Here is a 25,860-nt window from a genome sequence, read left to right as displayed (position 1 = left end):
GAAAACGACAGATTTATGCTGCTTGTGACTCATTGTTTTCATGAATTTAGTTAGTGCAGGGTTATTGTAGATTACAGTAGATCTAGTGACTGCTCTTTCCACGTGATTACCATCTTATGATTTGGAGTGGTTTTCTTTCTTTCTTTCTTTCTTTCTTTCTTTCTTTCTTTCTTTCTTTCTTTCTTTCTTTCTTTCTCTTTCCTTTCCTTTCCTTTCCTTTCCTTTCCTTTCCTTTCCTTTCCTTTCTTTCTTCCCTTCCTTCCTTCCTTCCTTCCTTCCTTCCTTCCTTCCTTCCTTTCTTTCAACATTTTATTTGTCGGAGAGAGAGAGAGAGTGCACAAGCGTGGGGAGCGGCAGGCAGAGGGAGAAGCAGGCTCCCCGCTGAGCAAGGAGCCTGATGCGGGACTCCATCCCAGGACCCCGGGATCGTGATCTGAGCTGAAGGCAGACGCTTAACTGAATGAGCCACCTGGGCGTCCCTGGAGTGGTTTTCTATATAATGTACTTACTTGATTCATGGGAGCCTGCCCTTCACGTCTCCCTACCCCCGCCCCACTGTGGGTTGGAGCTCTCTCTTGTTGGCTGTTGTATACATAGGGTTAACTTAGCCTAGGTCTGGCACAAAGTAAGTAACCAATAAGCGGCTCCTAGTTGGATCATTTTAAAAGAAGATTAAAATAGAAATGTCTCTCTTTAGGGAATGCTTTCATTTGCATCCCAGCAATATGTCCATTGTAATTGTTGCCAACACGGAGTGTTCTCGATTTCCTTGATTATTATTTTGGAAAAATTATGTCTGTGAGTTGTAGCTTTCCTCTACTTATTACGTGGCAAGTTTTTTTTATTTTTATTTTTTAAAGATTTTATTTATTTATTTGACGGAGAGAGAGCATAAGCAGGGGGAGTGGCAGGCAGAGGGAGAAGCAGACTCCCCTGCTGAGCAGGGAGCCCGACGCAGGGCTCGATCCCCGGACCCCAGGATCATGACTCAGCCGAAGGCAGACACTTAACTGAGCCACCCAGGCGCCCCTTCTGAGGCAATTCTTAAGAAAATTTTTCTCCAGTACAGTATTGTCCAAGATATGCATGTGTTTATTTTTGTTTTCTAGGCATATGAAAAGGTGATATGCCTGTCTTGCTTGTACTGAGAGTCATTAATGGTGATTAGGATTAGGATGGAATGGTTTCTGTGTATTTTGGCTCAAGTGTTGAGAAGCTGGTCGTGTGCCACGTTAGCATTTGTCCATTTGTGCACATGCTGAAACTCTCAGAAGACCCTGGCAGGTGCTCACTGGGTGCGAGGCTGGTGGACATTGTCCTAAAGGGACAACAGGAGACATCACTGCACCAAGAAGCCGAGAAGTCACCAATGAGAGTTCAATCCCAGGGCACTAGAGTTTGGGGGTGTGAGAGCTAAAAGGAGCTGAGTCATGGTTTCTGAAGAGTAGGTGTTCCCAGCAATTCTGAAGCAGGCTCGGTGACTCAAACGTTTCGCATGCCGCCGCAGCTGCAGACAAGTCCGAGAGGAACGTGGGGCAAAAGATATTCTTTCTTTCCTTCTGTGTCCAGGAAAAGAGAGCCTTTTAAGTCTTTTGCAGATTGTTTTGCTTTCTGACATAAATACTATAGCACTGGTTGCCCTATGTCATACCTGGATTAGGGCAAAAATATTGAAACATGGCTGTAGGACAAAGTTCACGGACAGTGAAGTTCTGCACTAGAGGAGTCAGAATTTAAAGTGCAAGGAGGATAAATTAAGAAGTTGCTGACTGACGTCTCTTTCACTCACTGGTTTAACTAATGCTTCTCGAGAGAAAGTGCATTCAGTACACATTTTTTAAAAGTACTTTGATACTCTTTCCAAGATTTGTCCTTCTACAGATCAAAGAGACAAGTTACTCTGTCAAATGAATTGCTTAATTGAAGCATTTTATGGGCTCCAAGCTACAAGGTGGGCTCTTAAGAAGAACAAAAAAGCAGACATTTGATTTCATAATTCTCCTAGAAAAAAAAAGAAATAAAAAGTAAATGTAACTTTTTACCTACGCTTTTCTCTTTGTTTTATTTGAACAGTAGCAGGCTTTCTCTTTTTGTTCACTCTTCCTCTAGTATTTGAAATTGAATGAATATTAAATTGAATGTATATTGAAAATGGTGAAATGGTGTTGGCATAATGAACTACTGGACCCCCCCCCCCCCAAAAAAAAGGGCAGACCTCTACCAAGCATCACATGTAAGAAATAAATGTCAGGTGAAATAAAGAGCTGAATGTACACAAAATAAAATACATGAGTATTAGGATATATGGGAGAACTTTTGTACCACTTTGGGGTGAGGTAGGAGGACCTTCCCAAGCAAGGTGAAAAATATAGACTCCATCAAGGAAAAGATTGCCAAATTTGAGCAAATAAAAATTAGTGTGTGGCTAAAGTCACCATTAACTAACAGAGTGGGGCAAGATGAAACAGGAGGGTAAGAGTGTCATGTGACACATAGCAGCATATGACACTGGGTATGGTAGTTAATATTCAGGGAGCTCCTAAAAATTAGTAAGACAAATAACCCAATAGAAAAACAGGCAAAGGCTATGAACGTGTATTCCAAAGAAGATGAACTCCACAAAAAGATACCACTTTTTAGCCATCAGAGTAGCAACAGTGGAAAGGATACCAACATTAAATGCTAGTGAAGGGAGCATGGAAAAGAACCCTCTCTGACATGGGTGATTGAGAGTATGAATTCCTACAACTTTTTGGTAATTTTGCAGTACGTATTAAAATTTAAATTGTACATATTCTTGGACTCATCAGTTATACTTTTAGAAATACAGGTTCTCAATCCCTGACCCAAAAGTCTTGAGGCCATTTGTGCTTCAGACTTCTGAGAGTTTCAGATTATTAAAGATAATATATATTATATATATATATATATATATAAAGTATATTATATAGCACCTCTAGCAGGCTTTGGGGCTCCATAAGCAGACACATTTATATTTCTAAAGAGAACAAATTCATACCAGAATATTGACATCAGTTCAGGTCAGCTTTTGTCACCACATGAATCAGTGAAAAATTTTTGAATTTTCAGAGCCTGTTGGATTTCAGAATTATGGGTAAGTCATGGGGCACCCATAAATACTGCAAAATGCAAGCATTGATGCACAAATGGATATGCTGAATTATTCCTAATAGCAAAAAACAACTGGGAATACTCCTAATGTCAGTCAGTGGAGGGATGGAATCAGTTGGGGTACATTTGTACTCTGTGTATTATTATGTAGCTGTCAAAAGAGTGAGTTAGACTTTTACCTACTGTCTCAGAAAGATGATTTGTCTGTAGTAGATGAGAAAGCAAGTTATAGAAAAAAATGTGTGTGGTATACGCCCATTCAAAAAATAATGGAGGGAGGTTATCTCCTATTTATGCATGCATGTGTTCTATAGGGAGGAAAAGCTTTGGAAGCCTGTGTACCAAACTTGACACTGGTTATCTCAGGGGGGATGGGATTTGGAAGGAAGTAGGGGAGACTGTTAATGTGTTCTTCACATGCTTCTGTAGCTTGACTTGTTAAAATGAGCATGTATTATTTTGGTAATCAAATAAAAGCAATCCTCTTAAAAGCAATATAGTGGGGGGGGGAGGGATGGGGTGGCTGGGTGATAAACATTGGGGAGGGTATGTCCTATGGTGAGCTCTGTGTATTGTGTAAGACTGACGAATCACAGACCTGTACCTCTGAAACAAATAACACATTATATGTTAAAAAAAAAAAAAAAAAAGATAGTAGGAAGGGAAAAATGAAGGGGAGGAAATCGGAGGGGGAGATGAGCCATGAGAGACTGTGGACTCTGAGAAACAGAGGGTTCTAGAGGGGACGGGGGTGGGGGGGTGGGTTAACCTGGTGATGGGTATTAAAGAGGGCACGTATTGAATGGAGCACTGGATGTTATACGCAAACAATGAATCATGGAGTACTGCATCAAAAAAATTAATTAATTAAAAAAAAAAGCAATATAGTGAGTATTAGCACTGACAGCCTGGCAACTCTCCACTAAGGTACAGCCACTCTGAGCCATTAGGGAGCCTGCTTTTCATAATTAATGGAAAGCAGGAGACTAAGCGCAGAGCTAGGCTTACAACTCCAGCCCTTGAGCAGGTCCTTCATTACTTAATATTGGAGTCTAATAATTTCCAAAGTGTATTAGCGTGTTCCCCCACAGGGAAAAAAACAAGTGAAACATGGACTGTTACTATGAAACAGAAATCCGATCACCAGGGAATCTTTTTCTAATTGACCCACTTGTAGTGAATAATAACTCCGGAAAATAACATTGATTACTCTCTGTTAGAACCATTGAGTAAGGGCGCCTGGGTGGCTCAGTTGGTTAAGCGACTGCCTTCGGCTCAGGTCATGATCCTGGAGTCCCGGGATCGAGTCCCGCATCGGGCTCCCTGCTCGGCAGGGAGTCTGCTTCTCCCTCTGACCCTCCTCCCTCTCATACTCTCTGTCTCTCATTCTCTCTCTCTCAAAATAAATAAATAAAATCTTAAAAAAAAAAAAAAAAACCATTGAGTAAAACAAGTTTGGTTTCCTCTTCATGAGCGTAATGTGTAACTCCCATTTAATCACATTCAGAATAGGTTTAAAAATAGGAGTACCTCCGTCATACTGTTATTTTATTTTATGGTCAAATTTTCCTAATCTATCCTTAGTTCCTGAAAGAAAAATTACTAAAGATTTAGTTGGATCGAAAGCTAATTATTATGTCTCCAAATAATCATCATACTATGTATTTGGTTTTGTTTCCTAAATATCCATAAAGAGCTTTGTCCATTGAGTTTTGAGTGTGGGTAGACTGAGTGGATACCTGCTGAGAAAGGAGAAAGATTAAGAGTGTCTAGGATCATGACAAAACAAGTCCAAGGTGGTGGTGGGGGGGGCTAATATGAAAATCAGCATTTATATTTGTTTATTTTTCCCAACTTTGATATCAGGGAACATTGGCTTTTTCCTTCCTGCCCTTGGTAAACATGCTCCACTTCCTTTTGTAAGGAGCACTTGCTCCCAGGTAGCTTTTTGGAGGCCAGAATGAAATAAACTGATAGAGCTGTGGTTGATCTGTTGAAAGACCTACATATCTGTCTAATGAAGGTAGGGACATTGGATGCATGCATGTGATGCATTTTAACCTTTGAGGTTAATTTAAAAAATGAAACAAGACAAAGCCAGAGAGGGAGACAAACCATAAGAGACTCTTAATCTCGGGAAACAAACTGAGGGTTGCTGGAAGTGGAGAGGGGTGGGAGGGATGGGGTGGCTGGGTGATGGACATTGGTGAGGGTATGTGCTATGGTGAGTGCTGTGAATTGTGTAATTCATTTGTTTTAAAGAGGGAGTAGCTTGGAAGGTGATAGTTGGAAATTTTAGTGACTGAAGAAAATAATCCATTTCAAGCTGAGTACAGACTGTAATATGTCAGACAGCATGCTGTCTGGATTGAGGAGGAAGCTAGGCAAGGGCAGGGACAAAACTAGTGATGGCTCCATTCCCCCAGGAGCAGTTTCAAGATAGGTGCTGGTCCTACTTTGTTGTTAATAAGTGATGGTGTGAAGTTGGAGAAAGAAAGGAAAAACTAAGAACATTAATAGAGCAGACGCCTCCAAAGCATGGCACATTTTGTATCTAGAGACAGTAGCATTGTTATTCTACTTTGGGTGTTATGGTGTACATACCAAAGGAGATGCAAATGAAAGAAGTATCATCGGAGCACTGTGTCAGCTCCACTCTACCATCTTGCTACTTGGGACCTTGCAGCATTCCAAGACCCCCACCCTTCCCAGGCAATCCTGCACTTTGTTATATGGCCCTTAGGATACCTAGTTCAGAAGGGACTTCAGTTTTTCTCTGTGAGCGCAATTAGAGTTTTCGGTCTTTGTAGATGATCAAGTATTTAGTTGATTGCACTTTTTTTTTTTTTTTAAGATTTATCTATTTATTTTAGAGAGAGAGAGTGCACAGGTGGGGGGGTGATCAGGGAGCTGAGCATGGAGCTGGATGCGGGCTGGATCCCACGACCCTGAGATCATGACCTGAGCAGAAATCACGAGTTGGAGGCTTAACTGACTGAGCCACCCAGGCACCCTCGACTGCACTTTTCTGTGACACTTAGTATTAAAAAACAAGAGTGTACCTTGGAACTTTGTATTAAGTGAGACCTGAGTTCTAAAAGCCCACAATGTCCATTGCCATTGGCTAAATGTAATATTATAATACTGCACCCATAACTTTAAGAATTAACTAAGGTTACTCTATTAGACTCTGGATAAATGTTAACTTGATTTTCCCCCTACTTTGAGCTCTATTATAGAACAAATGGACATGAGTTATAGCTCTTTCCTTAAAGCAGATTGCTTGCTCTGCGGAGTGAAGTCAGGCTTTGCAGGTTTTTTGGTAGTCTGTGAGCCCTGGCCTGTGCCTAAATTGCTTTAAATGGAATTGCACATAGTGTTCAAAATATTCGTCGTCCTCCATTGCCAACAGTGCACCACCCTCTGCAGGGGGAAGTGAGGCTGAAAAAAGAGTGCTTTTCATACTCTGAGGCCACTCTTTGATCTGTGACTTAGGATTATTAGTAATTGGTACCTATTTATATTAAAGACTCTAGTAAGATGTAATAAAAGTAAAGCAGGAGAGATGAGAAGTAGTACTGATGTTGAAAGGCAGTATATTCAGGTTGTATGTGACACACAGTTTCTCTGTGCCTACTTTCTTTATCTGTGAGCTTAGGAAATGAGAGAAAATGACTTCAGAGGCCCCTTTATTCTCATTTAGATAACTGAGAAATGAAGAGGATATATCCACTTTAGCCTTGGCACTGTGCGTACGTATATACGTGTAACAGATGTTTCAAAACAAACAAACTATAGAGTTTCCTGTCCTTTTAGTTTCTAAAACATCAAGAGTCATTCCTTATTAACTGGTTAAACCAGCCATTATAGTTGTTGCAATCATCATTAATTTTTATTAATCTGAAATTTTGTGATGTTCTGATTCTGTTCTACATACCTATATTGAACAGCTAGGAGGAATTATCTGTAACCTGAATGAATATAATATAACTTCTTTTTAAGGACTTAATTTTAGGGTTTAAGAACTGTAATAGTAAAAAAAAAAAAAAAGTGTAATAGTAGCTTAAAATAAAATTATTTAAAATACACCTGAAAAAGTGCTCAATATCACTTGCCATCAGGGAAATCCAAATCAAAACCTCAATGAGGTACCACCTCACACCAGTCAGAATGGCTAAAATTAACAAGTCAGGAAATGACAGATGTTGGCAGAAATGCGGAGAAAGGGGAACCCTCCTACACTGTTGGTGGGAATGCAGGCTGGTGCAGCCACTCTGGAAAACAGTATGGAGGATCCTCAAAAAGCTGAAAATAGAGCTACCGTACGACCCAGCAATTGCACTACTGGGTATTTACCCCAAAGATACAAACGTAGTGATCCGAAGGGGCACGTGCACCCCAATATTTATAGCAGCAATGTCCACAATGGCCAAACTATGGAAGGAGCCTAGTCCATCATGAGATGAATGGATAAAGAAGATGTGGTGTGTGTGTGTATATACACAATGGAATATTATGCAGCCATCAAAAAAAACTCCCCCAAAACACGAAATCTTGCCATTTGCGCTGAGGTGGATGGAACTAGAAGGTATTATGCTAAGCGAAATAAGTCAATCAGAGAAAGACAGTTATCATATGATCTCACTGATAGGAGGAATTTGAGAAACAAGACAGAGGATCATAAGGGAAGGGAGTGAAAAATGAAACAAGATGAAGCCAGAGAGGGAGACAAACCATAAGAGGCTCTTAATCTCAGGAAACAAACTGAGAGTTGCTGGAGTGGAGGGGGGCGGGAGGGATGGGGGGCTGGGTGATAGACATTGGGGAGGGTATGTGCTATGGTAAGCGCTATGAATTGTGTAAGACTGATGAATCACAGACCTGTACCCCTGAAACAAATGATACATTCTATGTTAATTAAAAAAATTATTTAAAATACTTCCCCAAATATGTATTTTTCCAAAGTCAGCCAGTTTTATTTTGGAATCTGGGTCTGTATACATTTCATAATTTATGGGATTCACCTATTAGCATGACAGAGCTAAAAGTCTTATTTTGTAGGAGACATAGAGATTTCAAGTCTTTTCTGCCCTAACCCTATGTTGTTACCTTGCTCCCTCCTCTGCATTCTTTTTGAAAGAAGGTAAAGGGAGGAAAGGTCATCCACTCCCCATTTTGATTTCTTATCTCTCTTTTAACTTAAACATTGCCTCCAGGTATCTCTTCACCATTTTAAGACCTGAGAGAAGTAGATTCTAGGTTATCTTTCTCTGAAGGGATTTTTGAATTGGCAGATGCCTGTAATCAGACTGCTTTCCACATCTGTAAAGAAAAAGTGGAACTCTAAGAAGGGTAAGGGTTAGAGTTTCCAAAACAAATGAATTTTAATGTGTTGGGACCAAGAACTTGAGTTCTCAGAAACAATTCATGCTTTGTTTACTAAACAAGTCTGCTGAACACTGTGTTCTTTTCTGGAAAGAATTTGGGGGATGGGCTGCACAGGGAGGAATATGAGGGATGTGGGGAATGTGATGAGAAGGAAGGAAAGAAATTTAAGATACTTATAAATCAGAATCGGCCCTTAAAATGTACAGGTCTAGGGCAAGAGTTTAAATGAAGGCCTCATACCATATATCTAAATATTTAAGTTATAATCAAGCTAATAAACTGTTAAATAAAATATATTCTCTCCTCCTACCTTAACACATCTAATGACTTGCAAGCATAGATTCAAGTTTAGAATCCTCAGACCCCTTGGGATTCCATACTGGATATGGCGGCGTGGGGAGATCTGGCCCAGTGGCCCACATGTCTTCGCCTTCTGTCTCTAGCTCCATCCCTCACACTGCAGGGCTGTGGACACGCTGTCCAGGCCTAGGGTTTATGGGTGAGGAAGATGGACCCAGGGAAGAGGCCCACACAAGCCCTGAAAGCAGGTTTGGTGTCATTTGGGTAAAGAATTCTGGAAATCTGCTTACTCTTAACATGGAGAAAACGCTTCTCCATGAAAGTAAAATGTGAGCCACGTAAGTTAATTTTAAATTTTCTCATAGTCACAGAGAAAGTAAGGAGAAACCGTTGAAATCAATTTTAATAATATTATCTTATTTAATGCAGTATAGCAAAATTGCTATCTGTTCTAAAAAATTATTAATGAGTTTACATTCTCTTTTGTATTAAGTATTTGAAATCCATTGTTTATTTATACTTAGAGAACATCTCAATTTGGACCAGCCCCATTTCAGGTGCTCCATAGTCCCTGAGGGCTGTTGCTGTCTGATTGGACAGCTCAGACTCCTTGTTCTGTGGGGGGGTGCTTGGCCCCTGGGACTGGGGGCAGTTCTCTTTATCATAAGGTCTGGTAGTATTTTTATCATTGAATTGATGCAAAGAATAATTGCAGTTCTTTATATTTAGAGCCTGTAGCCATTTTAAAATGCAAATATATGTATACATGAGACTATGGAGGGCACTTGTTAAGAGTTTTATTTTTGTTTATTTCTTCAACTGCTTTTTACTCATTCGGCTTACTACTGCTTTCCTTTGGGTCAGGGCCAGTGTGGTTCTAGTAAACTTGTTTGCAAAGATGAATATACTCTCTGCCCCCTGCCGCCATGTTATTGATAAATACTTTTCCAAAAGTGTGCTCTCATTTGCTGTCTTGAGTAAGTCCTGGAGTTGTAATCATTTCATCTCCACTCTGTTGTGTGGGATAATGTCTGGTAGGTCTATTTCTTTCCTAGAGGAACTTTTTTTTTTCCTAAGTTCAGTTTAATTGTGCATATTTTTAAACTGTGGCCAGTTCTACCAAATGAGGAATCATATCTAGAAAGTAGGATACTGTTTTTGTTTGGACTAGAACAGCAGTTTCATCTATTTCAGGATAGAGTTGGCAGATTTAGAAGGACAAAAAAGCACTCAGTTAAATTTGAATTTCAGAAAAACAACAACAACAAATTTTTTTTTTTTAGTATAAGTATGTCCCATGCAATATTTGGGAGATACTTTACACTTAAAAAAAAAATGTGTTTATGTTCTGTATTTATCTGGCAACCGTATTTTAAGACTCCTTTACTCTCTCAAAAATTGAGGACCCTAAGCAGTTTTTATTTATGTGGATTAAATCTATTAAAAACTTAAACTGAGAACTATTTTAATATATATTCATTTAGAAAATTAATAAACCCTTTCTTGTTGACATACACATTTTTTATGAGAAGTAACTATTTTAGAAAACAAAAAAAAAAATAGGTAGGAGAGTGTCATTGTTTTATATTTTTACAAATCTTTTCATGTCTGGCTTAATAGAAGGTAGTTGGATTTCTCCGTTTCTGCATCAAGTTGGGTGTGCTGTCATAAAGACCAGGTGGAAGTCTCCACTGGACACTTGAGAGAAAAGGACAATGGGAAAAGGCAGATGGCATCTTAGTATTGTTACGAAAGTAGTTTTGACCTTGGGAATTCTCTTAAGAGGGTCTGAGCAACCTCTTCTAGGGTCCTCCAGCCATGCTTTGAGAACCTCTGAACTAGGAATAATAGAACCTGTAATTCTAGCTCCTGTAGTGTAAATCATGGATGATTTAGTCAGAATAAAGGATAAGCATTCTTTGTTTTAAGAAGGCCTAATGAATCACATTGTAAAGTAGAAAGCAAATTAAAAATGATTATTCAGGTTTAGCAGTTAATTCTTAACCTTTTGTTTAATTTAAAATACTTTTAGGTCTATACTTCACCATTCAAGAAAATTGCTATTATAAAAGAAAAATCAAAGTAACACTTTAAACTGTCACCTTTCTGTTTAGAATAAACTTTATGTCATTATTTAAAATGAAGCTTAGGGGTACCTGGGTGGCTCAGTCGGTTAAGCATCTGACTTTTGATTTTCACTCAGGTCATGATCACAGGGTCATGAAATCAGCCCTACTTTGGGCTCCTGAGCATGGAGTCTGCTTATCCTTCTCTCTCTGCTTGTCCCTCTCCTCCTGCTTGTGCGTGAGTGTGCTCTCCCTCTGTCTCTCAAATAAATAAAGTCTTAAAAAATTTTTTTTAAATAAAACTTAGCATTTTTTATTATAAAATTCAACAGATCGGGCACATGACAATTTCCTTAATGCTGATTGGAGGGACACCTGGGTGGCTCAGTCGGTTAAGCGTCTGCCTCCGGCTCAGGTCATGGTCCCAGGGTTGTGGGATCACGTCCCACATCAGGCTGGAGCGGGAGTCTGCTTCTCCCTCTGACCCTCCCCCCTCTCGTGCTCTCTCTCTCTCACTCTCTGTCTCTGAAATAAGTAAGTAAAATCTTAAAAAAAAAAAATGCTGAATTGGATTTAGTTTTAAGAGTATGTCTGTTCTAGGCACTGTACCTACTGCCCAATATTTAGGCTTGGTCAGTTTTAAAAATAATTAGCATAATGCAATAACTAATCTGATTCTCATCTCAAATAAAAAGAAAGGGGGTGCCTGGGTGGCTCAGTTGGTTGGGCGACTGCCTTCGGCTCAGATCATGATCCTGGAGTTCCGGGATCGAGTCCCACGTCGGGCTCCCTGCTCGGCAGGGAGCCTGCTTCTCCCTCTGACCCTCCCGACCCTCCCCCCTCTCATGCTCTCTCTCAGTCTCTCTCTCAAATAAATAAATAAATAAATAAATAAAAGGGTAGAGGTCAGCAGTGGACTGACAGAAGTAAAACACAGAGAAGTAAAACTTTAAAGATGACTTCTTTAATCACTTGGACAACTGAGAAAATGAAAGAGCCATTAACAAAAATAAATCAGAAGGAAGTGCTGGTCTGGGAGAAAGACATCAGTTGAGTTTCGCACTGGAAATCCTGTAGGGTAGCCCAGGAGGCAGGGGGTGGTGTGTGGTGGTTTCGAGAGAGCTGTTCACAGAGCAGTAAAACAATTTCCAAGGAAGGCAAGGTAGAGAGAGGAGAGAAGCTGGCAAAGCAGAGATCTGTGAGAAACACTTAACTGTGGAGTGGGGAAGAAGAGATGAAGAAAAAAGAAAGAAACCTAGAAGAAAAGAATCAAAGAGTGTTGAAAGAGGCTCAGTGAGGAAAAGGTCTTACAAATGAAATGAGAAGAGCTTTTCCAGAAAGGGCATGTGCTTATTAGCAGTATCAAATATTGGGTTGAGACTGAAAAATGATAATTGGTTCTTAAATTTGAAACTATAAAAACTTGGTTCCCTGAGAGAGTGTGTAGTTCTGATAAATTAATTTTTTATTTCAGGTTTATATTTGGGGAGTAATGAAGCAGAAAGATTTTTTTTTTTATTATGTTATGTTAATCACCATACATGACATCATTAGTTTTTGAGCAGGAAGATTTTTGACTTGTGTGGGTAACACAAATTCGGAAGGGCTAGATCTGCCTGTTCTTTCCCTCTCTCTCCATTATCACGTAATGGTGTGTTAATGAAGCTGGCCCGGGTAAAGCTAAAAAAATTACTCCAGCAGAACTCACATCTTCAAATACTCAATCTCATTCTGGACTGACAAGTTTGTTTGTTTTTAAATATAACTGTTATATTTTAGGTAAAACACTGACCTTAGAGTCTGAAGAGGTGCACTCCAGCTCTGCTGTGCGCTTAACCTCTGTGGGCTCATTTCCTCCTCAACTGAATTGGATTGGATTATCTCTAAGGCTATACTAAAATAATGTGATTTATGCATCTCTGACACTTTTTTCTTTTGTTTTATTGTAACAGGTTCACCAAGTTGAGGAGTCTTAACCTTTCCAATAATCATTTAGGGGACTTCCCATTAGCAGTCTGCAATATTCCAACCCTGACTGAGCTGAACGTGTCCTGCAATGCCCTGCGAGCAGTCCCCGCAGCCGTCGGGGTTATGCACAAGTGCGTACTTCAAGCCCCACTGCACGATATCCCTCAGAGACCCCTGGGGAAGCCGCACTGGGGTCACAGTTTAAGAGATTAGTTAACTTATTCTGTTGGTCATGGAACTCTTGGCTCCAAAGCAAGACGTCAGGCTCTTCTGGAGAGTTCATTTGTTAGCTTTTATACTCTTTATAAAGTCTTGTAAAAAATTAAAATACCCTTGTTTAGAACTGAGGATCCCCACAGATGAGTGTGTCTACCCATGGGATGACATGCTTACTTTCTCATTTTCTGAGTTATGTTGAATTCTAAGACTTAATATTTAAAGTAACAATGAAAGATGGGTCTTGGGGCTGCTTCACACTGTAGTTAGCTCACATTGTTCCCATTTATGCCTATCCAAGTTGGGAAAATGGGTCATAATTTTGGTTTTCAGTAAAAGATTATGATGCTTATCTCTGATCTTTTCTCTGTGGTGTATTATTGCCTTGGGCCCTGCCCTTATGCATTTTGCAAAAGGTAGTTCATTTTCTTTTACTAATAATATCATCTATATTTATGGAACTTGTACATTGATAATAAACATGTAAAGTTTACATTCTCTTTATAATTCTTATGTTTTCTTTACTAGCTTACAGACTTTCTTGTTGGATGGAAACTTTCTCCAGGCCCTTCCTCCTGAGTTGGAGAACATGCATCAGCTTAGTTATCTTGGTCTTTCTTTCAATGAATTCACTGACATTCCAGAGGTTTTGGAGAAATTGACTGCTGTGGATAAACTTTGTATGTCTGGAAACTGTATGGAGACCCTTAGGCTCCAGGCTTTAAGAAAAATGCCTCACATTAAACATGTGGATCTAAGGTAACTTTTTAAGAAATATATCCCATTTAAGTGGTTGGCTTATATTTAGGAGTGGGTTATAGCCCTTTTGGTGACATTCTTCTGCAAGGCAAGCAAGCTGGTTAGTTGCAGTTTATGGTGAATGAAAACCATATCATTGAGAACAAAGTGAGTATTTTTTCTCTTTGTCCTCCTTTTCTGTGGCTTGAGATAGGTAACAGCATTGAGCATCTCTTCTTTCTTAAGTTGTGTTTCCCTCCTTGACTTCCCTAATGTAATATAATGTATTCATTAAATTATTTATTTAACTTATTTATTTTAATTTCCTATTTTTTCTATCCACATGGCTCTGCCCTTAGTTTACTGTTCTTTACAAAAATATAAAATTCATAACCTCTCATTAGGCCCAAGTTTGACCAGAACCTCCACTCTCACACCTCACAAGAGCAAGGAACCTGCATTTTGAATCCTGATCTTGCTAAACTCCAACTAACAACCACTAGCATAGTCCTTGCTACATTAAAGATGCTCATTTAGGGGACTTCCCTAAGTGATTATCCCTAAGTATGTGAGGTTCAGTTTTAGTTCTAACATGCAAAGAACCAGTACACAAGGAGGAAGCTATTCTAAATTTCTCTTTTTTAAGGAAAAACGAGTCTGTCATGGGACTGAGGTCCTGCAAAGCAACATATCAGGCTTAGGCCTTCATGCTGATTTGCCCAACTTGATACTTTTTCAACCAAACTAATTCCTCCATTAGCCAGGGGTTGATGACCACGTAATAATGACGTTAAATCTTGGGCAAGATATTTAATATCTCTGCAACTGTGTTCTCATCTCTAAATTATGGTTAATAATAGAACCTAATTCTTAGAGTTTGGGAAGGAATTGAGTTAAATGCCTCACACTTCCAGTGTGTTTTATGTATCATTACCTAATTGAGGACTCTTTTTACTCATGCAACCTGCTTAGGTATCATTCTTGGACTCTTTACAACTCCCAATTGTCAAAGGTGGCTCTTTCTTTGCCTTACTACCCACTTTCCTCTCTGTTGGTAACCCTGGACCCTCACTCAGACCTGTTGACCTTTGTCAGTATAAAGAAGCATCATCTTTTGCTCCTTTTCTTCTGCATTTATTTGGTCTGGCCTTGGAAACTCATTTATTCCAGTCCCTCAAAGAATTGCTTGCCTTGGGGCACCTGGATGACTCAGTCGGTTAAGTGTCAGCCTTCCGCTCAGGTCTTGAGCTCAGGGCCCTGGGATCGAGCCTCACCGCTCCCTGCTCAGTGGGGAGTCTGCTTCTCCCTCTCCCTCTCCCGCCGGCTCGTGCTCTCTCTCTCTCAAGTAAATAAATAAAATCTTTGAAAAACAAAAACAAAAACAAGAATTGCTTGCCTTTCCCTTCCCTCAGACTAAAGAAATCATGCCTGTTGCACCTGGGGAAGCGTTGGTTAGCAATTTGCAGACATAGAATTCTTAATTTGAGGAATACAAATGGTAGTACTTTATCTGACTTTGAGAACTTTTTGGAATGTCACAGGAGACGGCACTAAACACTTTAACTTTCTTGTTAACTTTCTAAATTGTTAACATTATTTGTCTCTGAGTCGCTTGGATTTAGAAAACTTTCATATTAAAGCATTTAAGCGCTTTTAAATGGAGTCACCTAGATTTCTAGTTCTAATTGGATCTTTTTAGATGAGATCAGTTGCAGGACCCCAATCTTTCTCTAACCCTTAATTTCTCTTCTTGGGACTAATTCCACCTCAGGTGCCTCCTGGATAATTTTACCTTGGTTCCCCCCATTGGCACACTTCACCACACCCCCTGTGAAACAGTTCAGCTTCTTTCTTTATTCAACTAGTTCTTCCCCTGGATTCCTATTTTACTGATAGCAACATCACTTCATTGTGTCTATAGACATGAAATTTTGGACCCTGTCTCTGGTCTACCACCAGATTCTATGAGTTTCTTCTTTCACAATGGTTTCTCTCTTTGTCCCTTCCTTTTCCTTCTCGCTACTGCATCTGTTTCCATTGTGTAGCCTCTCAAGCAAGCACAGTCTTGCCCAGAGCCTTCGGTTCTTTGGCTGGAGGTATTTAAACTCTTCTTATCTGGTTTCAACCTACTAGCCTGTGAGTCCCTTGGGGATGCGGCTCTAGCTCAGAGCTACTCAAAGTGTGGTCCTCTGACCTGTGCTGGGAAGCCAACTATTTGCTACCTTTCTACAATGAAATATGTATAGAAATTGAGACTTAATGTTTTAGAAACATACAGTGATTTGACATTGCCACAGTATGCAAGTAGACTCATACAAGCAACTCATCTCATTGTACGGGGAATAGACTCGTTTAGCTGTTGGTGAACTCACTTGGGGAGCCGCCTGTGCTCTGGGCTGTGTCCTGGTCATGTGCAGTAAGACTATACACATCAGTCCATGATAGATTAGAAGTTTAGAACAGAGCTCATTCACCACAGATAACTGAGAAACACTGCTCTTCTTTATCCTTGTTATCCAGCGTTAGCACTTAGTTGGTACTTTAACTGACTAAGCCCCCCTTGCAGCTTCTTACATGCCTTGCGCTCCTGCACTCACGTGTGAAGTCCTCCCTGCGCTTTTCTCTTCAGTCCAGAGGCTGTTCTGCCCTAACTCATGCACTGCTTTCTTTCCCATTCATATCTGTTATATTCTGCCTACCCTTGGGATTCAGATGAGGTGCTCCATCCATTGCACCTTTTTTGACCATTCTCTGTATTTTATACATCAGTTATGGCACTTAACACATACTTGTAGTCTTTATATTTTAAAGCATATGTGATTTTCCTCACTAACATACTAAATCTGTTGACAAACACCTTTTCTTCATCTCTTATTGACACAAAGCCATAGGTCATCATCCTGATCATCACCATATCTTTCGTTGTTTGCATACTATGGGCACATACTTCATTTCTCAGTTGCCTTGTAGTTGACAAGGTGTTATCCCCATTTTACAGATTAGAATTAGGCTTAAGCAGAGATACTAGGTGACTTGTTCAAGGTCAAACGCAAAGTGATGAGCAGCAAACTGGCACTAGAACATAATGCTCTTTCATACTGCCTGTCTACACAGTAAACCTCAGTGAATATTTATGAAATAAATAAAATGGTTGTGTTTATTGGGGATTATTGGAAGGAAATTTTAATCACATTTTGCCTCCTTGAAAGTTCATCCTAAATATATATTATGGTTTCAGCCTGAAAACTTTTGGATTTGAATCCTGACAGGACTTGGCAATTTAAACTGAATAATTCCCTCTCATTATAGATTTTCTTTTGTCTCCTTATTAAACGAACCTTTAATTATTTTAGTGTTAATACAGTGAAATTACAGGAGGGAGCTATTTCAAATGAAGATGATAATGCCACATTTTGAAAGTTACCTAGAGTGTAAAGTAAGAAGAACATGGGACATTTTTTCAATTTCTATAGTCTGTTGTATCCAAAATGAGATTTTTTATATTTTAATTTAAAAAAAATTTTTTTAAAGATTTATTTACTTTAAAAAGAGTGTGTACATGACCTGGGGGAGGGGCCAGGCAGAGGGAGAGAGAATCACAGGCAGGCTCTGCACTGAGCACGGAGCCCGACTCAGGCTCAGGCTCAGGCTCACGACCCTGAGATCATGACCCTAAGATCATGACTTGAGTGGAAACCAAGACTCGGACGTTTAACTGACTAAGCCACTCAGGAGCCCCTAAAATGAGATTTTTAAAAAATTCTGTGTACATATACTAGTAATCTAGTGAGCATTTGGAAATAGGCAAATTGCTGGGTTGAGGCCAGTTTTTAAATCTTACAACCTGGAATAAAAAAAGAAGCAAAAAAAAACAAATCCTCTTGGGGACATTTGAAGAGGCCATATGCTATGCTTACAGATTGACAAATCCTAACTCTTTGCTATCTGTCACTCATCCTTGCGTTTCAGTGACTTTATGATATTACTATTAATAATTCAATTACCATCATTTTATTTTCTTCAGTTACCATTATTTTATTTTTTTCAAAGGGCAAAAATTCACAACCAAGAAACTTTAGCTTTTTCCTAAGCTCCAGCCCTCATATTAATGCTCTTCTAACCAAGTACATTATTTCAGCACTTTGTTGGCTTTGTAATGAGAAGTACAGGGTTCTTATTGTTTGTTTGTAAAGGAGTTGGGGGTAGCCTAGCAAACTAGGAATTGAGATTTTCATCTGTTTTTCTCCCTTTTGAAGTTAAGTGTATCTTCATTCTATTGATTCCTAGTCCCCATTACTACTTAGTTATCTTCTTGGCAACCCACCCATAGCAACTTCAGTCTGTTAGCTAACTAGTTCTCATGGCCAAGGTTCTTTCTGCCAGTTTTCCTGTGCCTTGCTCTATCCCAGATTTATTGATCCATTGTTGTCCTTGTTTTGTAATTTCTCAGCGAATCCTAGATGCCAAAGTATTTTCTGTGCTTTGCTCTTCCAAGCAGTATTTTATTTTTATTTTTTTTAATGGAGCCCAACATGGGGCTTGAGCTCACGACCCTAAGATCAAGACCTAAGCTGAGATCAAGAGTCAGACACTTAACGCACTGAGCCACCCAGGCACCCCTCAAGCAATATTTTGAGATGGAGATAGTTTTGGTAATCAGTTCTTGGTCTGAGCCAGCCAGAAATCCAGATGTTTGCATTCTTATCTCTGGTGCATATGTGGCTCCCATTCATTCCCTCCCCCCACCCCAAAGTTCTCCCTTAAATTCTGTCCTATATGAACTGCTCATCTCCCTGCTCACTAATCCTTCTCCTTCTTTAAATATTCAGTGTAGTTCTAATGTGCCTAACAGGTTGTTCTAGGTTTTGTTTCTTGTGTTCTTTCAACTAAATTCTTCGAAAATAAATGATTAAGTGGATTTTTTTTTCCTCTTCAAATGAATTAAGGTAAAAATCAACATATGTGCTTCTCTTCCAGCCTAAGTGGTCCAAATTGTGTTTCAGAATATATTGTCAAGATTAAGACCTTCATGGAGTTGTAGCTAAAAATAACCTAAGAATCTGGCCAGTTAAGGAAGTCCAGATGTAGAGATTAAAGAAATCATGGAGGACTATAATATAGTGAGACTTCTCCTTACCTCAGCATATTAGGGTGTGGCCATTTATTTATAGCACTGCAGTTAATTATAGTCTCTGTTTGTGTCCTTTCTCCTCAAGACTGAACATAATTAGGAAGCTAATAGCAGATGAAGTGGATTTTCTTCAGCACGTCACTCAGCTTGATCTGCGCGACAATAAGCTTGGTGATCTAGATGCCATGATTTTCAACAACATTGAAGTTTTACACTGTGAAAGGAATCAGCTGGTGACATTAAACATCTGTGGCTATTTCCTAAAAGCGCTCTATGCCGCTTCTAATGGTATGTGATATAGAGCACATCAGAGTTTCTCTTCTGGTTCCAAGAATTGACTCAGCACCATCATCTCTGTCTCACTCTGATTTTTACTTTGCTCATTTAATAAAATAAGTGTCAGATATTGCTGAGGTAAAAATCATAAAAGAAGAATGCTGGTATGGTATTTAAAAGAACCAAAATGGAAGATTTTATAGGTCCCAACTTGTTTTTCTCATATTGCGATATTTAGGTAAGTTACTCCCCCACTCTTGATTTGGCTCCTCTGATTAAAAGGCCTTAATAAACTATTTCTTGGACTACCCTGTTAAGATAGTAAATCTGGAACATGATTTAATATGGGAGAGTGAAAATGAAAGGAAGGTCCATTTTGGACTCTACTCAGGGTCTCAGATTTCATGCTCCACTAACAAAGTAACTAATCCTCAGAGAGACCTGAATTATATACCCACAGGACACCACAAATCAGGAGTCTTACTCATTTAATGAGATCTCTCTTTCCGAATCTGGAAATCATGACAGTTCTAAAAAAGAAAAGATCATAGGGACATATGTTACTAAAGTGAAGATTTCAATTCCCTGCAATCAGAAAACTGAGCGAAAACAACTATTCAGTACTACAAGTTGAGCAATTGTTTATCATGTACTTGTTCTATGAATAGTGTAGTGCATGAGTTCTAAAGGATAGGGGATTTTTTTTCTTTTTTTGAAATGAGTTTATTGTCATCTCATGAGAGAAACAAGCCAAATGTCAGATAGCTACAAGTCACTGAGGGTTATAGGATTTGGATAGCCAGGAGGCACCAAGTGGGTGTTGAAGAGGAAAGAATCTGAATGTGGTCTGTTCGGCAGATGGGAGAAAACAGGGAATTCTGAACTCATAGGTGCCCACTAGAAAATGGTGAGAGGTGGTTATGGAATGCATGGCTTGGAGTCAGATGGTAAAGCTTTGAAGCTAGTGCAGTAAACGCTAGAGAGCCCGTGGAGATTAAGTAGAGGGACACGTGATGGAAGTGATGCTGTAAGACTGTTCCGGTTAAAGTAATGTACAGGGTGTATTTATGGGAGAAGAGTGGAGCCCTTACCACCTTGCCAATCGCCATCATTGTAATGGTTTTCATGGGAGCAAATGGGAACTTGCACTCAGGACTACAGATGTTGGTTTGAGGCACATCTGTTAGAGGTGGAACCTGCAACCGTGAAGTAAAGTTAACTGGGAAAGAGAAGAGCACTGGTACCAGGAGTCCACTTAGAAGACCCTCCCAGCGGGCGCCAGGATAGGCAACCAAATAGATGCTGAACTGGTGAATTACAGGGTGAGTGTTTGGAGAAGCAGAAGGACACCTAGAAACTACTCTTAGAAACGAAGCCCTAGGTGGATGGTGGTATCCTATTTCATACAGTTTTGAGGAAGGGTTTTCAGATTGGAGTGGAGGAAGTCATTTGTGACCCTCAAGAGTATGGTTTCAGTAGAGTAAAAAAGGCAAAAGCCAGATGCGTATGGTTTTATGGAAGGAATTCCAGATTTAAAAAACTGTTCATACAGTTAATCTTCCAGGTGACATTCAGCCTGGATAACAAGAGGAGAGCCACAGTAAGTGGGTGGGGGAAAGGTAGGAAAGTAGGAGTGATTTATTTCAATCGCTGAATAAGATCTTGTGATTAAATTGGAAGTTCTCTGTACTTTCCTGTGGTTTCCAAGTTTAACAAATGGATGTATTGTACTTCCTAACCTAAACAATGGTGAATAAAGCACAGTGATGATGTTCTACATACAAAAAGTCTCTGTGTGACTTGAATGGTAATGTCTTTGTGTTTTTTCCCTGCCTCCTAGAACTTGTTCAACTGGATGTTTACCCAGTTCCAAATTATCTGTCGTACATGGATGTTTCAAGGTAAGATGCCAAGTCCTAGAGTCCTCTAGAGTCTGCTTGAAAGGTATTTAGATCATCCTGTCTGAGCTTATGCCTAAAGACTTTTTATATATTTTGACGGTAAATATTACAAATTAAGGGCGCCTGGGTGGCTCAGTTGGTTAAGCGACTGCCTTCGTCTCAGATCGTGATCCCAGGGTCCTGGGATTGAGTGCCGCATCGGGCTCCCCCTGCTCTGTGGGGAGCCTGCTTCTCCCTCTCCCTCTGCCTGCCACTCCCCCTGCTTGTGCTCTTGCGTGTTCTCTCTCTCTCTGTGTCAAATAAATAAATAAAAAATCTTTTAAAAAATATTACAAATTCATAGTTTTTACTTATCTTCTGAAAAATCTACGTAAATATCTGTTAGTTAAAATATTACATTTGTGTACTGTAGTTCAAAATAGAAGAATCAAGGTATTATGTCCCTCTAGACACCAATTTGACCACCATGTTTGGGCCGAAAGATTAATGAGTTGAGTGTCATACGGCTGGAAGGTCCAGAATTTCTTTAATTATATTAACCATATCTTCAGTCTTCATTTTAAAAATGTTGTGCTATCTCTCTTTGATATTTTTTTCCTTCCCTCTATTATTTTGCCCCTATATCTTCTTGCTAAGAACCCTTAGAAAATAGCAACTAAGCCTACCAAAGTAGGATTTCCATCCGGCCTGCTCACTTTTCTCAGCTTATTTGCAAACAGGCTGACCATCTCACCTTTTATACAAATTCACTACTGCACTGTGTCATGTTTACTCCAGTTCCCATAAATATAGTAGACTTTTTTCTGAAGGCATAAAGCATGTATTTATACAAATTAGACTTTAATAATCTTAACACACTAAAACTGAAACTTTTAACATAACTTCAAAGGAAATATCCAAAATTTTCTGAACAACCACAGTACATGGAGGTTTGTGGCCCACTCAGTGTAGCAAGTGTTAACTCATATCAGTGTGCAAAATCCAATACAACTGCCATGTAACTGGTCAGGTGCAGAATTTGCCTTTAGTTATAAAAATATACAAAGAGTTATTTTAATAAGGTTCTCAGAATTATGTAAGAAAGTGTCAGAATTATTACAATTAAAATTTTCAGAAATTTATAATTATAAAATACTTTATGAATAGTGCTTCATGAATTTTCTGCTAAATTCTTGTCAATTTTGTTTAATAAACTTGAAGTCGGATTTTACCTGATTATTTTTTTTAACAGTCTTGAATGCTGTTATCTTCAGCCTTTAAGAACAGTACTGCAGTGGGTTTGCATACATGGGTATATATAAATATCTTGAACAGATTTATTTCAGAGTCGGCCATAGAGTAAATCTATTCTCCTTTTATTTATAGGATGTAACTGGCAAATGGTTCCCACTGAAACCCCTAAGTGAGATTGAATTGGAAACCCTGTCTTGCTTTTCCCTGAATTCTGCCACTTAAATGCTATCCATCTTTCTTTATAATTCTCATGTCCAGAATCTTCAGTGTAACTCACTGTGCCTCATTCGCCTCCCCAACTAACTATAGGACTTTCTCTGAGAAAAACTGACCCCCCTGACATAGCTCTGAGTATTTCACCCTCCTCCTTTTATGTGAGTATTTATGTTATCAACAGGAACTGAGCTGTCACCCACCATGGTGTTTACTAGGCCCTCAAGTTCGAAGTTCCAGGTTATTTTTATCGCTGATAGGAGTTTTATTGCTCTATATTGAGGTTCTTTATAGTGAGAGGGACTTTCACTCTCCTATCTTATGAAGATGTTTTAGGGGTTAACTACTATAAAATAATTAAGTGGGTCGATCTCCAGGGCTTCAAAGCCAGAACCATGTGTACCTGTACAGACACTAAGAAAATAAGGCCACCTTTTCTGTATTTGAATTGAAAAGTTAGTACACTAGCAAAATTAAAGAACATGATTTTTAATCATGCTACCACCGTTAATATCACAATGGTTTTCACTTTGATAGAGTCCGAAGCATCATATTTGCATGGAATTGTTCATCTGTCTTTAAAGAGTTGTGCTCATAATGTACATATCATTTTATATTCTATGTGCCTGGTCATTTCACGCATTTAAAAACGAAGAGAAAAGGCTAATCATCCATGACTGGGGAGCTACTCATTGTAGTAGATTTGTCTAAGAAGTGATGAGTTCATTTAGTGATAAAGTCAGCATTAGTTTAGTTCCCTTGTTTCTGCTAATTATAATTGCCATCTTAATGCATAAGCTAATGTTTTCATATAATTCTGAGTCTCACAGGTCTCTGGTGAGACTGGTAACTGGTACCATTTCTTTCCTTTTATCTATGATCTATGCTTTCATGATACCTACTGGAGTTAAGAAGTATTAAAAATGTAAATTGGAAAATAAAACTACTTTATGCCATTTTACTTAATTGAAAGAATGTGTATGTTTGCTTGTTTTGTTTTGTTTTTTTCCAATATAAGACATCCTCTTGCTAAGCTTGCATGGGTTTATAGACTTCGTAGGATAACAATTCTGGGAACCAGACCTTTTATTTTTTTAAGACTTTAGAGATGATATAACTATGTCCTTTTCTACTTTTTCTTTCTTTCCTCTTCCTTGTCACACTTCATCTTGCTTCTAGATTAAAGTGAATATACATATCCTTTTGATTAATATTCACTATACTTTGGTATTTTGTTAGAAGATTTATTTTGTGTAGTTATTCTGAGTTTCAAACCATATTTTAGGCCAAATTCCAATCAAAGAAAAAAAATTGTATATTCTTATATTTAGGAACTGCTTAGAAAACGTGCCTGAGTGGGTATGCGAAAGCCGAAAGCTAGAAGTTTTGGATATTGGCCATAATCAAATATGTGAACTTCCTGCACGGTGAGTATTACAGATTGAGTGAGAGAATCTTAAATTAGAGAAGCAGTTTTTTAATAATTTAGCTTGTTATTATGAACTCCTAAAAGAATTTGTTTTAAAACCTTATTTCTAGTGTCTTTTATCTCATATGGTATCTCTGAATTATAAACTTTCTTCATGCAGTGGAGAGTAGGGTGAGACTTTGTCAGCCAGGCTTTCCAAAGCCACGCAGGGTGGTGCTTAGGGGATGTTTCTAAATAAGCAGTGTTTGAAAACTCAGCAAACAGTGTGTTCACCTCTGTAATTTCAGTTCTTTCAGAATCTTTCACTTCTGTCTGTTGACCTCACATGTCTACCTTCCCCACAAATAATTCTCAGTTTTCCTTGAACATAACTTTGGAAAAAAGGATTATTAGATCATTAAACGTAGAAAGAGCAAACTAGATTCTGTTTTTCTTGGTATGAAATTTGGAATAAAGGTCCAAGAACTTTTCTTTCCTTCTCTTTTCTGTCTTAATGTGTATTATTTTTATTTCATAATTTTCACTTCAATGGCAAGATTTGTAACACAGCCATGTCATGAGGTCTAGTGTCCTTAGATACAAACAAATATCTTCAGGTTAACTAATTCTGGTACAAAATATTATTGACTGTTAGTGACTAGCCATGCAATTAATAACAAAAGGTAGCCTATTGCAGTACTATCCTATAGAATTTTCCATGATGGTGGAAATGCTGTCTTTTATACGACGAGTAACTGTGCTGTCCAGTGCAGCTGGACTAGTCACGCATGACTGTTGAGACTCAGAATGTGGCGAGTCCTAACTGAGAAGTGCCAAAGTATGCAATGTACAGTAGATGCAAAGTATCTCACTGGTACTGTATGTTAATTACATGTTAAAATAATATTTTGGATATATTGGGTTAAATAAAATGTAAGAATGAATTTATCTGTTTCTTTTCACCATTTTTAATGTGGCTACTAGAAAATTTACCATTACATATGTGGCCTGCATTATATTTCTGTTGGTTAACACTGTTAGAACATAGATCTTATAAAAGAAATCTGGGTTACATTTCGATCCCTAGAAAGCTCAGTTGATTTTACTTTGTTCCTTGGCCATATGCTATACCTGGAATTGCAGTCTGTTTGAAAATGCTTTCTGCTTTAGAGTTTTCTGTTGACTGAGCCTTTAGGCAACCCAGTGCAGCCCAGCACCATTATTAAGAGGACTTTGGTGCTGTGCCCTGTGGACAGAAGTGTGTGTAGGTGTGAGGCCAACCTGAGAGAGACCCTTTCAGGAGACAAACAGCAAAAATCAAGATAGACTCCTACTAATGGGGGAATAAGAATTTGTTGAAAAAAATCTTGCAATGTTACCTTTCTTCTGTTTTCTCTGTTCTCTTCCCCACTTCAACCTCCCCAATCCAACAGATAAGCAGCACAGTGGTGTCTAAGGCCTCTGTTTTCACTGTAGGCTTCAACAAAGATACTGTGTACACAAACCCAACAATTAAGTAAAGATGAACAGATGTTTTATCCAGTTTTCCCCAAAGTTAATTAATCTTTGATTTGATCTGCATTAGGTGGGCTCTTTTGGGGATCTAAACGAATGCTTATTTAAAAGCAAATTGCAAATGCCCCGTGGTTAAGGAATTAAACAGAGTGTGTGTGTGCGCGCGCGCGCGTGTGTGTGTGTGTAATGTGTGGGACAAAAACAATATATACTGTTTTCTTACCGTGTTTAGTTGCAAACTATCAGCTCTATCATTGATCTAATATTCAGCAAGACAGCAGTTCATTAGAAGCTGATTTGATAGTCAAGCTTTGTTTAAGCAATGTATGTAAAGGATTTGACAAAACAAATTAATATTTAGAAATGGAAATGTAT

At 38.8% G+C, this 25,860-nt stretch overlaps 1 protein-coding gene across 2 annotated transcripts in view; it reads left to right on the top strand.

The window, feature by feature from the left end:
* Positions 1 to 25,860, top strand: part of PHLPP1 (PH domain and leucine rich repeat protein phosphatase 1) — a 222,773-nt gene that overhangs the window by 153,120 nt on the left and 43,793 nt on the right. For both annotated transcript variants that reach the window (XM_064578772.1, XM_045886594.3), the window contains exons 5-9: positions 12,839 to 12,985; positions 13,599 to 13,829; positions 19,025 to 19,227; positions 21,056 to 21,116; positions 23,894 to 23,989. In XM_064578772.1, coding sequence (XP_064434842.1) covers positions 12,839 to 12,985; positions 13,599 to 13,829; positions 19,025 to 19,227; positions 21,056 to 21,116; positions 23,894 to 23,989 — 738 coding nt within the window. The remainder of the gene's footprint in view (positions 1 to 12,838; positions 12,986 to 13,598; positions 13,830 to 19,024; positions 19,228 to 21,055; positions 21,117 to 23,893; positions 23,990 to 25,860) is intronic.

This window comes from Mirounga angustirostris, unplaced genomic scaffold, assembly GCF_029215605.1.
Source record: "Mirounga angustirostris isolate CCGP_5_RB_7025 unplaced genomic scaffold, mMirAng1.0.hap1 SCAF_14, whole genome shotgun sequence".
NCBI classification, from domain to species: domain Eukaryota; kingdom Metazoa; phylum Chordata; class Mammalia; order Carnivora; family Phocidae; genus Mirounga; species Mirounga angustirostris.
This window is presented reverse-complemented; position numbering and strand designations above follow the sequence as displayed.